The sequence below is a fragment of the Anopheles bellator genome, chromosome 1 (genome assembly GCF_943735745.2).
Source record: "Anopheles bellator chromosome 1, idAnoBellAS_SP24_06.2, whole genome shotgun sequence".
In the NCBI taxonomy this organism is placed as follows: Eukaryota; Metazoa; Arthropoda; class Insecta; order Diptera; family Culicidae; genus Anopheles; species Anopheles bellator.
This window is the reverse complement of record NC_071285.1, coordinates 49873853-49888141: the sequence shown is the minus strand read 5'-3', so window position 1 is coordinate 49888141 and position 14289 is coordinate 49873853. Positions and strand designations below refer to the sequence as shown.

At 50.2% G+C, this 14289-nt stretch overlaps 1 protein-coding gene across 3 annotated transcripts; it reads right to left on the bottom strand.

Moving 5' to 3' along the window:
• Positions 1-1591: 1591 nt before the first annotated feature.
• Positions 1592-12813, bottom strand: LOC131206377 (coronin-1C-A). Of its 3 annotated transcripts, none has more exons than XM_058198911.1 (6): positions 12769-12813; positions 8146-8651; positions 4807-4929; positions 3801-4652; positions 3166-3441; positions 1592-3086 (listed from the first exon to the last, which is right to left on the bottom strand). In XM_058198911.1, the coding sequence occupies exons 2-6, from the start codon at positions 8341-8343 to the stop codon at positions 2784-2786; spliced, it is 1752 nt and encodes a 583-aa protein (XP_058054894.1). In that variant the 5' UTR covers positions 8344-8651; positions 12769-12813; the 3' UTR covers positions 1592-2783. The 3 variants fall into 3 exon arrangements, with proteins under 3 accessions (XP_058054894.1, XP_058054893.1, XP_058054896.1); XM_058198910.1 differs by lacking the exon at positions 12769-12813 and adding an exon at positions 12598-12659; XM_058198913.1 differs by lacking the exon at positions 12769-12813 and adding an exon at positions 12598-12659 and having other exon boundaries at positions 3166-3420.
• Between the last annotated feature and the right edge of the window lie 1476 nt (positions 12814-14289).

The window sequence follows — 14289 nt, the reverse complement described above, 5'->3', positions numbered from 1 at the left end:
TGCATGTGTGTGTTTGTGGGGAGGTTTTTGAGTCCTGGTTCTATGGTATGTATTTTGTATTTCCCACTCGGTGAGAAACCGTACTCAATCGTACGGGACAGAGGTTTTTGTTTTTTGCGTCAAGTGTTAACTTTTTGTTAAATTTTTGTCACCAACTCTACACTTCGAGTGCCCAATTTGTGTCCGGCAAATGTGAAACTTTTGTTACCTCTCTCTTTCTGTCTATTTCTCTCTCCTTCTCACCGGAAGCAATAGAAATGAGTTGCTGTGAATGTGTAAGCGATTTCTGTAGATGTTTTGTCAACAAAAGAAGCAACAAAACAAAAACAAATGTTAGTGAGCTGTGGCGTGTCTGGGTATTTAAGTAAACATAAGCGTGAATGGATCGTCGAGTGAATGAGTAACGAAATACCAACAGATTAGGAGCAGGCTAGATAAGAATATTGAGTGAAAATTACCAAAAAAAGTTACATCCCGTTCTCATTCCATTTTCCCGTTTCCCTTCCCGGATTAATCCCTTCCAATTTTCTAGTTTTATCGAATGCCACACCGAATGTCCTCTTCGCAGGAACTGTGTCCTGCGAACAATTGCTCCACAGCATCTTCGTTCATTTCGCTTCTCTTCCGTTGCGCGATGCACAAGAACTTGGTTATGGAAATGTTGAAACCACACCACGGCGCGTACCGGGGTTTGGTGGGCAACGATCTACTACTACGGATGGCAAACAAAGGTGCAAAAAGGCCTCGTAAATCCTAAAAAAATGCACCGTTTGGTGTACTTTGTAAAACTGCAATGTAGAGAACACAACCCTTCAATTTGTCGTTCGAGAATCGGTGGAAATAGTTTAATAAGAGGCGAGGCGACACTAATAGAAATGAGAGTAACGAGTAGATCATGCGGATATCGGAAAACTAGGAATTTTCAAACGAAGAATGTTGATATGTTTGTTGCTGCACACCAACAACCAGGGCAAATTGGTTCAGCGCGTGAATTATGCGCAATATTCTGAAACGAGTGAAAGAAGGTTGTTCTACGGATCGGCAGCAGAAACCGTGCGGCTAGCCGATGATCGATCGGGTGCTCTATCGGGACGGATCAAGTGTTTCATTCACACCGATCACAACGGTGTAGTGTGTACACAACGCTCTTCTTATTGTCACGAGTCCCTGCCGGCGTGTGCATTAGCTTTAGATAGTGGCGCCCCCTCTATTGGGCCCCAAAATGCGAACTACTATAGGTGAATCACTATATAAATTGGGTTTAGCGGGCACGGAGGAGCACATAGCTACAACGTAGTATCATTGTATCACTGGTAATGAATTGAGAAAGTGAAGTGCTAGCTACTGAAATACACATATTACAAATCTATTGATAAAAGGACACCGACTGTATTCCGGGTTTTTTTTTTGTTACTACTAACGTCGAGCACCGGAAAAGGTTTGTATGTCAGGGTTAATGTTGACATTGATGGTGAGGAGTTCCACATTACCTGATGCTCTGCAATGCTCCACTCCTTAGTGTCATCATATCCAGCACCACCAGGGGAGGTGCACAAAAAAGAACTCAGATTAAAATACTTAATTATACCTTTGTTTCAGTGTTTCTGCTCGATTTTTCTCTTTGTTTGTTTGATTCTTCTAATCATAAAAACAAGTAATAAGAATTAATTTAATAATAAGTTTTAATCGCGCTCCGCTCCACACGGGCGACCACCAAACACACCAAACCGGCGCGCTCAGTGGCCCCCGGGCGGTGCCCTTGAGTCTCGTTGTATTGTGACAGTTCCCTTTTGATAAGTTTCACTTCTTTCCATTTCCTCTTTGATACACTGTAGCCTTCTCTGCTATTGTTTTTCTCTTCTCTCTTTCGATCTCTTTTTCAGTAGTTCAATAGTTTTTCCTTTCTGTTCCCTAGTTTTGCGCGCTGACAAACCGTTCTTCCATTCTCTACCGCTTTACCGATATCATCCTGCCCTGGGTCGCTCTTGACCTTGGGTGACACACCGGGCGATATGCACAGTCAGTTACTCTTTACTCCAACGGCCCCACTTTTGCAGGATTCTGCTTAAGCTTAAGCTTAAAATACAAAGTTCAAATTTTGTTACAAAAAGCGAAACAAGGTGGATATGCGCTGTGCTCACGGTGAACCCGGGGCGACCTGTGCCGGGTTTTCGAGAGAGAGAGAGAGTAGGGTTAGTAATACGAAGAAACCGGGCACATTAAATTACAAATCTCGTTTCGTCTCTCTTCCTGCCACACTCTATGATCTACCTATCTAACTTCGCTTTAAGCATGTTGAAGGCATTTGTGATTTTTATTCTTTGTTTTGCTGTTGCAAAGGTCCTGTTGCGCTGGCCGCTTTCACGTTATGCGTTGCTCTCTTCCGGTTTCCGAAGTGCTTCCTGCTGCCACGAAGGGTAACAGTCTTCTTTTCGGGCGGCAACATCCATCACTCTGAGGTATGTGGGTCGGTGGCCGAGAGTAACACAGTTTTGTAGTTTAATTTCATCATGTACAAGCACAAAGCACCGGGGCGCAGCAGCTACAGCAATGCTTTCCGATAAAAAGCGCAAGCGACGGCGCCACACGCAGGCATAACAACGGGCCAACGGCCGCGCAAGGCGCTGAAAGGCGATATGTGCTTCTCGAATTCGCGACAGAACGCCACCGGGAGCAAACGAGTGTCCACTCCGCGAAGGGTCGAGAGGCTGGGAAAACGAGGATTGTAGAGAAAATGGACGGGCAGGAAGGCAAACAGGCAGGCAGGCGAGCGGGCAAGGCACCTAAACTTCATCCGGAGCGATGGCACTGTGATAGTGACCACCGTCGTCGCCGGCGTTCGTTGGCGGGTGCGACGGAACGGCGGGCGGATGGTTCGCGGGAGAGGGCGACGAGGTACTGTTGGTGGAGGCCACCAGACCCCCACCTCCACCAACGCCGCCATCCACCTCGGATACCCCTCGGTCGGTGATGACCTTTATCGTCGCTTCCAGTGCTCGGATTCGGTTCTCGTGCTTCACGATGATTGCCTTTAGCTTCCGGAACTCTTCCTCGAACTTTGTCCTCAGCTCACCTAACTGCTGCTCCTGTTGAACACAATAGAGAGAATGAGGCGCGCAGAATAGGTTTAGCGTGAGGCAAACGTGAACGCGGGAAAAGACGTACCGAAACGCCGTTGATTGTGATTTGCGGTTGTGCGCCATTGCTTGCGGGCGATGTGCTACCGCCGCCGCCCATCGTGCTGTTGCCATTGTTTACCGTCACGGGGGAACCGTTGGCCGAGGCGACCGTCGAACCGCCGCCACCACTGGCCGAAAGACCCGATGATTTCGGTGATGTCTTCGAGCCCATCTTGTCGAGGACGTTCGATTTCTTCGTCACGGTGAGCGTGGTGCTTTGCGCCTGCGACACGTAGCCGCCCTGTACGAGAAAAACACGGTCCTACACTCAGCGGGTTTAAGAGAGGTGCCCTAGCGCTACGTATCGAAACACAGAGCTTACAAACTAAGCAAGTGTGTTGTGGAGTTTTGATTGGCGCAGAGTTTTTGAAGGGTTCCGTTTGAATGACAGATCGACAGCATCTTTCGGCCTGTCCGGGTTCGTGGGATGTTGGATCCACTCCGTCCAGTGACCCCGCGTGGACGACTGACGGGATGTTTCATCCAAAGTCGATCGTCAACACATCGGGGCCATCGGGACACGTTGGTTCTAGTGTGCAAAGCTGGCGTGGTGTGGTCGATGACTGTTCGAATGATGTTTTTGTCCATTGTGGTGGTCGCTCCCTTCCCTCCAATGCTTACCTTCAGCGAGATGAGCTGCGGATCGGCGTCGACGCCAGAAATCCAGTCCTCGGCCGAAACGGATGCTTCGTCGGCAAGCGTGTCCGGGTACAGATCCTCCTGGAACAGTTCGCTCTTGCGGGGCACCGTCATCGAGATCACCTGGCACAGCCCACCGTTGTTGAGCCGATAGAAGCGGGCAACCTCGCACGTACTGACGTCACAGCCTCGCTTCGGCATCATACCGATGGCTCGCTGCGAGTCGGGCGTCTGGAACTGGTTGATGTAGTGGACGAACGGTTGCTCCGGTGTCACCTCGAAGTACCGGATCACCGAGTCACCCTTGCCGCACAGATAGATCAGATTGGTGTCCGGATCGTACAGCGGGAACATAACACCGTTCGACGTGTCCAGATCGACCATGACGATCGGATCGCCGAGGGCGTCCGGTGCCCGCAGCGAGTACTGCCGCTCGGACGAACGGTTAAAGCCAGTCGTAAAGATCAGTCCGTGGCGCAGGAAGATCGCACGCGTTGCTTTCGAGCCTTCGTGGGCCAGCGCCTCATTCAGCACTTCGCCGGTGCGCGGATTGAGGATGCGAATCTTCTTGTCCTTGCACGTCGTCACCAGCTGCGAACCGTCCCAGTTCCAGCACGCACTGTAGATCGTGTCCGGGTGGCAGTCCATACGCACCAGCACTTCGCCCATGCCCACATTCCACACCACGATCAGATTATCTGAACCCGCCGTCAGCAGGACGTTCAGTGCCGCTGGGTGCCACAAGACGAGCCCGACGCGCCGCTGATGGTACACCAGATCCACCACCGGTTCCGTCAGCGTTCGCGACAGTCCTCCGTCCGGAATTTGCCACACCTGTTACAAAAATTAAAACCAATCTATATTACAAATCTGCCTGATGGCCCCGCTAAAATAAATCTTCATAAAGATGTGCTGGCGATGTGCTCCAGTTTCGAAACACTTTCGCCGACCGCCGACCTTGAGCCGTCAAAGTCGGTCAAATGCTCACCTTCACCACGCAGTCCTCCGATCCAGACGCGATAACATTGTCATTGTGCGGACACCAGGCAATGTCCAGCACCGGGCCCTTGTGTCCACCGACCAACGCATGATCCGCCGCTATGCGTCCAACCTGAAACGGGGCGAAGAGAATGGACAGAAAGTTTAACTCACGATCGTATTGTTAGAACAAAGAAGGAAGGATGTATGCCACTTGGCCACCCCGGGGGGCTCACCGACGCAATTAAGCATTGACCCCGTTTTTCCTCTGTCCCATAAACGTTGGGGAAAGACTTTTACCACCGTAAAAGTGATGAATGATCATCCTTGGCTTCAATGGAATTAAATGTGACCAACATCGATCTACTAATATCTCATTTCTTGATAAATTTAGGCCAACATTTAAACGATTCTTTTGCTCAATGTTTAAAATTCTGCACCGACATTACTTTAGACTTAGTTAATAAAAACACTGTTCAACCCATGCTTTAAGGTGTAAATTGTATCTTAGGAATGATAAAAAAAACCTTTAAAATATAATAAAACACATTTTCATCTCACATGGAGAGGTTCACAGCGAGCGATCGCAACGCGCTCAGTGATCGAAGAAGGTTCCTACGGCCGACAGCTAGCATCTCCCCAGGCCGAACTAATTGAACCTGGCGGTGTAAGGTTGAAGGTCACCATGCGGAGAATGACCTTCTTAAACATATCGACCTCTTACCAATCCCGCGGAGCGAACCGTAGCAGCAGCGTGGAAACGAGAAAATTTTCCGCTGGCTCTCAAAAAGAAGATCATATAAAAATAGTTTTGCACACGATCGCCGCACGGACAGCCGCACGGTGTCCGGAGTTGCTCGCGATGAACGGGACCCGAAACGATGGATAAGATTCGGATTCTACAAAACCGGCCTCGTGACGGGTGCAGCATGCAACCTCGGAACCTTTTCGGAAGCAACAAATAGAGTTGAGATCAAACAGGGAAATCCCTGAAGGGATTTGGAAAAACTCTCGAAACACAGTGTGCATATTGGGCCCTTGTTTATTTCGCAGCGCGAAGGGCAGAAAAATATTTTCCAATGAAAATAAACTTGATCCACAACAGACGTTTGCTGCGCACTGCGTCCGAAGGGCCGCTCCATGCTCCTTTCGTCAAGGATGCTGATGACGCGCCATGGCGTAGTGAAGAGAAATGTGAGTCAAACGGTCGCGGAACGAAAATAGCTCCACGCGATGGATGATCAACAACCGTCACCTTTAGCACCTACGCGCCGTCGCTTTAAATACGGCGTAGAACAGGATCATTATAAAGTCCTCCTGGCCCCGGCAGCAACCTTTCCCGGCCTAAGGATCCGCTCCGCTCGGCCGCGAATTAATGGGACCAGCAGGCAGCAGCAAGTGGTCTCGCACCATATAGGGAAATTTGTGGCAGCCGCAGACAGTTTCGAATATAGAATATTATTGGCCCTACTACTACTGCACCGGTTGCCGAGTGACCGGTGCAGCGCCGCCCAACCAACGTGTCTCGAGCGAGCGAAATATTTGGAAAATGGCACCCAATCAACATCATTATCCTGCCCCCGGTGGACCAGTTTTCCCACCCGCCAAACGAGGCCCGGCCGTGATGCGTTTCGCGGTTGGCCACCGGCTAAACTGGCACCCACACGGCACGCGTGGTGTGCACATTTGCGATCAAATCACCCCGATCGCCACACGGTTCGAAGGAATGAAGGACGAAATATGCGAAACATTTGGCCCATTGCCCGGACCCATCGGCGGCTCTCGATCATTGGTTATAGTCGAACACAGCGGGCCGATCGTAATGGGCCACATGTGACGGCGGACCGTTCGTTCGTGTACTCTAAAAGACCAGGAATTTGCTAGCCTTTCGTGGAGTGTAAGTAAACAGTAAATTGAAACCTGCCTTCTGGAAGACGTAAGCCGCGTCGCTCGCCGTTGGCGGTCGAAAAGCATTTGGAGTGGACCGAGTGTGAAAATATGACACCACGTCCCACACGCACGCACACCGCACCGCAGCACTACGCCACCAAGGGCACCCGGCAATGTGCGCGTGTCTATGCTTTTTAACAAACCAAAACAAATAAACACAAGGCGCTGCACTCCGGTGGTAAACCTTGAAATCAGCGTTAGAGCGGAATGCTACGCCGTTTGGGTATTCGAGTATTCGTCGGTGGCCAGTTGGGTTCCATCCATCATCAAAAGGAGCGAAATAAGGGTGTTTAACATCTAACTCTATTTTCTGTCCTCGATCGACTACTGGTTCCCGGGTTTCCCAACCGCTTTCCGGTTTGGAATGATAAGGAAAACAGCTTTAGGGATTTTTCAAGCAATTCTTTAGCAGTCGAATAACTTGAACTACAGCTTCACACTGGATATTCTGCTGCCCTTTGTTCGTTGCGATTATGATAAGACAAAACTCACAGCGGAACACTATTTTCGCCCGTCCCTACACGTCTTATCAAATTGGTCTGTTGCAAAGCCATCAACAACTTATGGAACTAAATTTCCCAATGAGCCACGGACGAGCCATATGCGAACCCCTTGAACCCATAATTTCGTCGAAGTTTTTAGGAATCATGCGATGGTTTTTCGGTAAGCCTTTCTGCCTTTCTATGAGTAAAATACAACTTCTTTACCGAACATTCGGCGACTCAAAAAAAGGAAATGGATCGTGCCCTTAACAGAAAAAACCCGAGCCACTCAGTAACGCACGCACGGCGCACACTTGGCGCGCATTCATCCCGATCTCGCAACACGCACACACACAGTCGCGGCCTGTCTTGGGCGAAAGGAAACTGCCGTTTTGCGCCCAAACACGACGACGATGATGAGTCACGCAGGGCGATGGCGGGTGTGCGACTGTCCTTCCTCAACATCCGACACGTTCTCTCGTCTGAAGATGGTAGCGTGCGGTATCGAAAAATCGGCGCAAATCTTGAAAACGCCCCCCGTTGCGATCGATCTCACGTCACGATCGCGGCGTGCGGGCGTGCGTGCGTGCGCGTGTGTGTGGTCTGTGAATAGGAGTTTAAAATCAGACGGAATGTTCCAATTTTAGCACCGATGTAAGTTCTATTTCGGTTACCACCCGGTGGACCGAACTTCGCCCGAGACCCGGACCTTCTTTCGATCCGTGCCGTGCGTATTGCACTCGGTCCGGTCACGCGCGCGCCATCGTGCAGCTCACGAGAAGGGAATCCTATAAAGTGGTCCTTGCCGTGCCCTGAAGAAGGTGTTAGCGAACTACCCGAACCACCCGAGAGAACCAGATATTGTTTCCCGCTCGATCGCGAACGATCGTCTGGTACGTGCACCGAATTGCTCTTACCTTATTGTGAGGTAGTACGATGAAGGCACCGCCACCGGCCGACTCGACGATGATGGCCAGGAACTTTGGGTTAACGGCACAGAACGTCGAATCCCAGCTGCTCTTCGAGACGCGTATGTTGTCGTAGCACTGCTCGCGCTTCAGTGCCTGGCCGTAGACGTGCCGGAACTTGGAGCTTCTAACCACACGAAACGACATAGTGGTTCCGTTGGAGTGGCCACGTTAGACTGCTTTGGTTCGGTCGGGGGTCGTGTGATGTTTGATTCGCAACGCTGAGCTTTCCTCCGCACGATCAAGCAATTTTGGGGTTAGCACAGCAACAACCGGAACACCACGGACACCAAATTTGACACTTCACCACTCTGCCTTTCTCTTTATCGACCCGGGGAGCACGTATTCCCAAGGCACGCCGTCATTCGCCGCAGGATATTTTAGAGCTCACGAACGGACGGGTGCACACGAACCTAGACCCTTCTCAGTCACCGAACCCTGGTCACACCCTAATCCTGTGAAAGCGAACAAAACGATACACGTCAGTGTTACCGCCGAAGCATCAAAGTAGTCTTCGATTGCGAGCGAATGGGTGGCGCTAGAGAGAATGTCCATTTTTGGTCCGAAACGTCACTGCGCGTTAACAAAGGGGATTGAAGCAAACATTAAGCAATGTCACGGCGTGCTTATCACTTATCCAGACCGGGGCAAACCGGGCCCAGGCCGGGGTCCTTCCGTCGTCGCTCTTCCGGGGAGGGGCGATAACATGTTACTACGCGCCCGGGTTTTCGTCACCACCGTCGATCCGATCCAAGGTGGCTGGGGATATTCTCGCTTTCCGAAGCTAACCAAGCGATGGGCGATAAAGTTGACTGCCTTTATGAACGCTCTTGCCCAACGCACGGGCGGTTTATCGTGTGAATTGTGTTTCCTATCAATGCATTGTTCGGCGAGATGCCGAGGAGGTTACTGCAGAGAACCTCTCGCGCTTTGGTGACTAATTAGGGGGAGGCCAGGAAATGGTAGTGACACAACGGAGAGAGCCCATCATTCATTTGCTGGACCGATCACCTTCAAACGGACGAGTTTATATAAAAGCCTCGCCAATGAATAGGCTGATTATGTAAACCTCCGAACGTTTGGCGAGCAGCCTCTCTTTAAACCACCAGCCGTGTACCTAATTAAGTTTCGATTCCGATAGGATATCAATTTCCGGCCCGGCCGTGCCAGCGTTGCGGAAGCTGTTGTGGCCAGAAGTGGCTCGACATTTCACCGAAAATCTATTCAACCATCGTCATCATAATCTGCCAACCGCACCGTTATTTCCTTTTTCGCAAACTAACAAAAGATGCGCAAAAGACGACGACGAATCGCAGACGGATTGGCCGCCACAATGTAACCCCCCACCGGACGGTGTGGTGGGTTTACGTAGTTTTAATCACTTCATTCCATAACGCCGAAACAGTGCGCGCTTATCGCACCGCTGATGTGCCGAGCCATTTCTTGGACGGCCAACCGTGACGACCCGGGGGTGTAACACGAGAGATATGTCCCATTAGTTCGACGAATCCGCAGACAAGTCGCGCGGTCGGAAATTTATCGGATCGATGCCGAACGGGGTCGTGAGTGTGTGATAACGATCGAATGGATGGGTGGAGCATTAATTGCCGCGAGGTGTTTGGCCTCTACACCATCCCCATGGTGGATGGTCTTTTATATCATTGTAGGAAAAACAGTGACAGTCGGTCTTTCACTTTCTTCTGAAAAATGGATCCCGGTGGCAACGGGGATAACTAGGTCCGCTACGCGCAACACGAAACCAATCTTTGGTCACACCATTTTATGGTTTACGTCAGCGCAATAAATCTATTTGCTCTTCAAAGCTCATTTTTTGGGGTCGTATGTTATCGTGATGATGGAATCGACATTCCGCAGCAGACGGAATGCCAAGCGCCGATCATCGGGGTCGGCAGTAACATCGGCACCAATCCAACCAATACATCATCCTACCAGCGGCTGACCTTCGGTCGTAAAGTCGTGAATACAGTTCTGCACGGGCCTTCAAATCCCCGACCGATGACGTCACGATGGTCGGGATCAACTGTTGAATGGGCCATGGGCCGGAACGTAGAGGGCGAATGCTGCACTTCCTTCCCACTAATCATAAGACGATGCAAGCAGACACCGACGACACAGGCAGCGAAAAAGGGCACAGATAGTAGAATTCATTCTGCTTGGCCACCGGAGGCCCGTCGTCGCGTCGCGTCAGCATTCCTCGCGGTTCGTGCGCGACGCTTGAGAAACATCATATCGGCGAATTATACAAAAACCGGATGTGTGATGATATCATCAGTCAGTCAGTCAGTCAGTCAGTCCGCGTGTGCGACGGACGCCAATATAGAAGTCGCCACGGGACGTGCCTTGGCGACTGAAAATTTCTACGACCGTGTGTCCCGGGAGGAGTCGCCAACTCTCGAAATGTGGTCCATTCTTTGGGTCCGCGTAATGGTGGCACATTGGCACGAGCTAAGCTGGGTCGCAATTCCAGCAACAACCGGCCACCACTGGCCGCCTTTGTGGCTTCGTGACGCACTCGACCACAGATTTACTTATTCCGGCTGGCAATCTTCGTTCCGTGTAAAAGCCAGCTCCGTGGCGCGTCCGGCGTCCGGAAGCGAAGGAAATTGGACGAAACGCGAAAGTGGTTTGCTGCCAAATACAGGCACGGGCCAGTTTCTCCGCGGCGTAGCATCTGTGTGGTGTGCGCGCTGTACATCTTCTTGGCCATACAGGCGCTGGACACCCTCCTCTCCATCTCGCCCAACCATCCTCCGCGGCCGCGCGGCGTACACATCTCACACATCACCGGCTATTTGGAGTTTTGCGTTGCGTTTGCTCCCATTTCCCACAAATGCAATCAATACGCGAATCGAAACCGGCAGTCTTTTCCTTCGCACACTTTCTTCGCCTCCCCTTTTTGAGCGGGTATTTCAAACGCCCCGGAACCGGGCCGGTTCTCCGATGTTAACAGAAAAGGAAGCGAAAATCGCTGGAGACACTCGATTGCGTTCGATTTCTAGTAGGCAGTAGTCGGTCCTGTTGTGTCCTTAGAGTGCCGTGAAAAAGTTGACTCTTTTCGTCGTTCTTGTCAGAGTTGAGAAGCACCGGGCACTTAACCATCGGCAGGTTGTTTGATGGAGCGATTTTACGGCGGATGACCCGGTTGCGACATAATGCAGAACAGCAACGATGCATGCTGCGACGGTGGCATTTAACACTTTCTCTCATACTACTGCCAATAAAGAGTGTACAGCCAAAGTAGGCCTCCGATGGCTTGTACGAACTATTTCTTCACATCTGACCGAATCGAAAAATTTCAAGCGCTACAGGACGTGACCGGTGCCAGGAATTTTCTTTAGCCGGCATTTCGTGGTGTGCCGAACGACCCCTCCGAAGGTGTCACACTCTGGACACTGTGGCGAGTCTAAAATGGGCCAACAAGTCAACCGTTGCCGCAGGGCCAGGTGTACGCGACCAAAATTAAAACAAACCGCCGTCTTGCGGTTGCTGCAGAGTAAACAAAGTGAATAAAAACAATTTGAGAAACAAAACCTCAAACCACTATCACGGTCCATGGAAGTGGATCACACTCCACACGGTCGCCGTCACCTCCGGACGGATGACCCAATTCTCCTGGCCACTTGCTCGCCCTCGGCACCGCCCTTGGTTCGTTGTTCGCGGAGAACTGGCCACAGGGAGTGTAGAAAAGCGGCCAACATTATCATGCACACGGCCCCCTTGTCGCAGCAACAATTGACGGAACAGCAACAACCACCGTGAACAACCTTTAGAACGGATTTCGTTGCAGAGCAGGCGATGGTGACGATGATGACGTGCCGTCTTGACTAAGTAACGTTCGCAGGAAACACCTCTCACTCGCGGAGGCTGGCTCACGAGACAGACCTTGGTCAAATATTTTCAGAACGTACGGCTGAAGACGGAGCAAAACTATGAAGAAAACGAACGCCACTTGATCGGCCGCGATGACTGGTCTACGCTTTTAACGGCACTGGTTTGGAGGTGGTAGATAAAAACTTATAGGACACTCAAACACACCCACTCGCGCTTGCCAACGTTTCACTAGTTCAAGCGCCTAGAACCACGATCCGCACACACGATACACGCTCGCTTTCGAGGATCAGATTGAGGATTTTGTTATCCATCACTCGTTGGCGCGAACTGTTGACGCAAGGGACAAGGGTGAATCTGAAATGTACGGCCTGTGACTGACCAACCGACGTGAAACGCAATCCGTCGGAATCGTGCCACTATCACGGGCTTATCGCACTCGGATCACTCGGAGACACACGCGAAACTTCCCACGGTTCGTTCGCCGGGAGCCGACCAAGGCAAGCCATTCACAGCCCCGTCAAGCGCTTCGTTTACCCCCAAAATCCTTACGGCGAACGCAGCTCTGAACCGAACGGAACGACAAACCGAGTACGATAACAAGGCGGCGGCGACACCCGATGACGAACACTACTACGATGGTGACTTGTTTATCAATCTTCCACTCGTAACAAAATGCACAGCAGCCCTAGTGTGCGCCGAGCGAGAGCCGCTTTTACCTACATGCAGTCCTGAAATGACTCGGGGTGGACTAATTTTTAATGTACCACGATCAACCCAAAAAAGGCAATGATCAAGCCAGAAGTCCCGATGTGTTGCTGTCGCAGCTTGACGTTTGCACAAACGTCGCGAGCTGTCAAACGCTCGCAAGCGGGAAAGTAGTTCCGGTGCTAGCCGATAGGTTGTGACACTGTTCACTCCCCTGCGTTACAGGGCGTTACTGCTTAATTTGAATTTAAACTGAATAGAACTAAACTGAACTGAACAAGGTTAGAAGGAAATATGGGGTCTGTTTTACGTTGAGCAATATGCTTTGCTACTCGGGTGTGGGATGAAATCTTTCGATACGTTCAAATTTCGAACAGGATTACGTTCAAACGTTGCCCGTTTGACGAACACGTGCACGGGTTCTTAATATACTACTTTAGGCAATAGCGTTTGTTTTGGATAGCAACTAATCCGAAACGCCTTTCGCAGTGTAGAGGTAGGGAAAAGGCGAAATGCATCTGGCGTTGCTGAAGCAAAATGCAATTCGATTCTATTTTTAGCCTTACTACATGATTGCAAGAAATGATGTCAGAGAATGTGACCTTAGGTGCACCCGCCCGAGAATCCGTTAATCCCTTCGACAGCCATTCCGATAAAAGTGCCACTTCGCAGTAGTGCTGCGAAGGGCACAGTTCGGTTTTTGATTGTAGCTAATCATAATCGGTGTCGCCCAGCAGCTTCCCATTAATTACCGCCTACCGTGCCCGAAGACGTAATGGCAAGCAACGAAAATGTCAGAGATGGTCCATAATTCGCTGGATGTTATTTTCTATTGGACCCCTGGTGTTCATCATTTATGCTAATCGAACGATTATTATTTGTTGATGTGCATATGGTGTTTGTTTGGCTCGGCCAATAAAAGTCGTGGCCCGTAATTACGTATCACATTTTTCATTTATTTGTCCTACGTTTGTTGCGTTCGAGAAAGACCACAGACTAATGTTGGTTGTGGGCTAATTAAAGCCAAAGAGTATTGGCCTCCAGCGTCGCCCAAGCACTGCACGTAAACTACCAGTACGCGACTAAATGCAGAAGGAGAATGCGGTGCGAGTAGCATGGCATTTGCTAAATTCCAATCACCTTATAATCGGTAGCATCATGCCAGCAAAGCTGAAAACTAAGATTTTAAATTGTGGAAGATACATTGCTATAGCATAGTCCAATTTCTAATGTACTAAAACTAAACTAAACAATTCATTAGGTTGTAATCGCTCATGTAACGCAAAAATTTGTGTTTTAAAGTTTCTTACCTTCCTGTATCAGCCAAGCACAACTCCAAAGACATGATAAACGTTGCAAAATAGTATATCAATTTCCAAAACGGATGCTTTTCCAAAGTTCCACTATCTTGAATCACTATGCAGGTTTTTATGTTTTCAAAATGTCGGATTAGTAGAACATGCATTTCCGGTACAGGCCATCTTGCGGTAGGGGTAGGGGTAGGGACGCTGGGAACAAATCCGCTCCCGCTGCAAA

Excerpts from the sequence above, each read along its gene's own strand:
- LOC131206377 (XM_058198911.1), bottom strand. The coding sequence starts at position 8,343 with ATGTCGTTTCGTGTGGTTAGAAGCTCCAAGTTCCGGCACGTCTACGGC. Across the intron at positions 4,930-8,145 it reads TCGTACTACCTCACAATAAG|GTTGGACGCATAGCGGCGGA; the intron begins GTAAGAGCAATT and ends GCCCCGTTTCAG. Across the intron at positions 4,653-4,806 it reads CGGAGGACTGCGTGGTGAAG|GTGTGGCAAATTCCGGACGG; the intron begins GTGAGCATTTGA and ends TTTTTGTAACAG.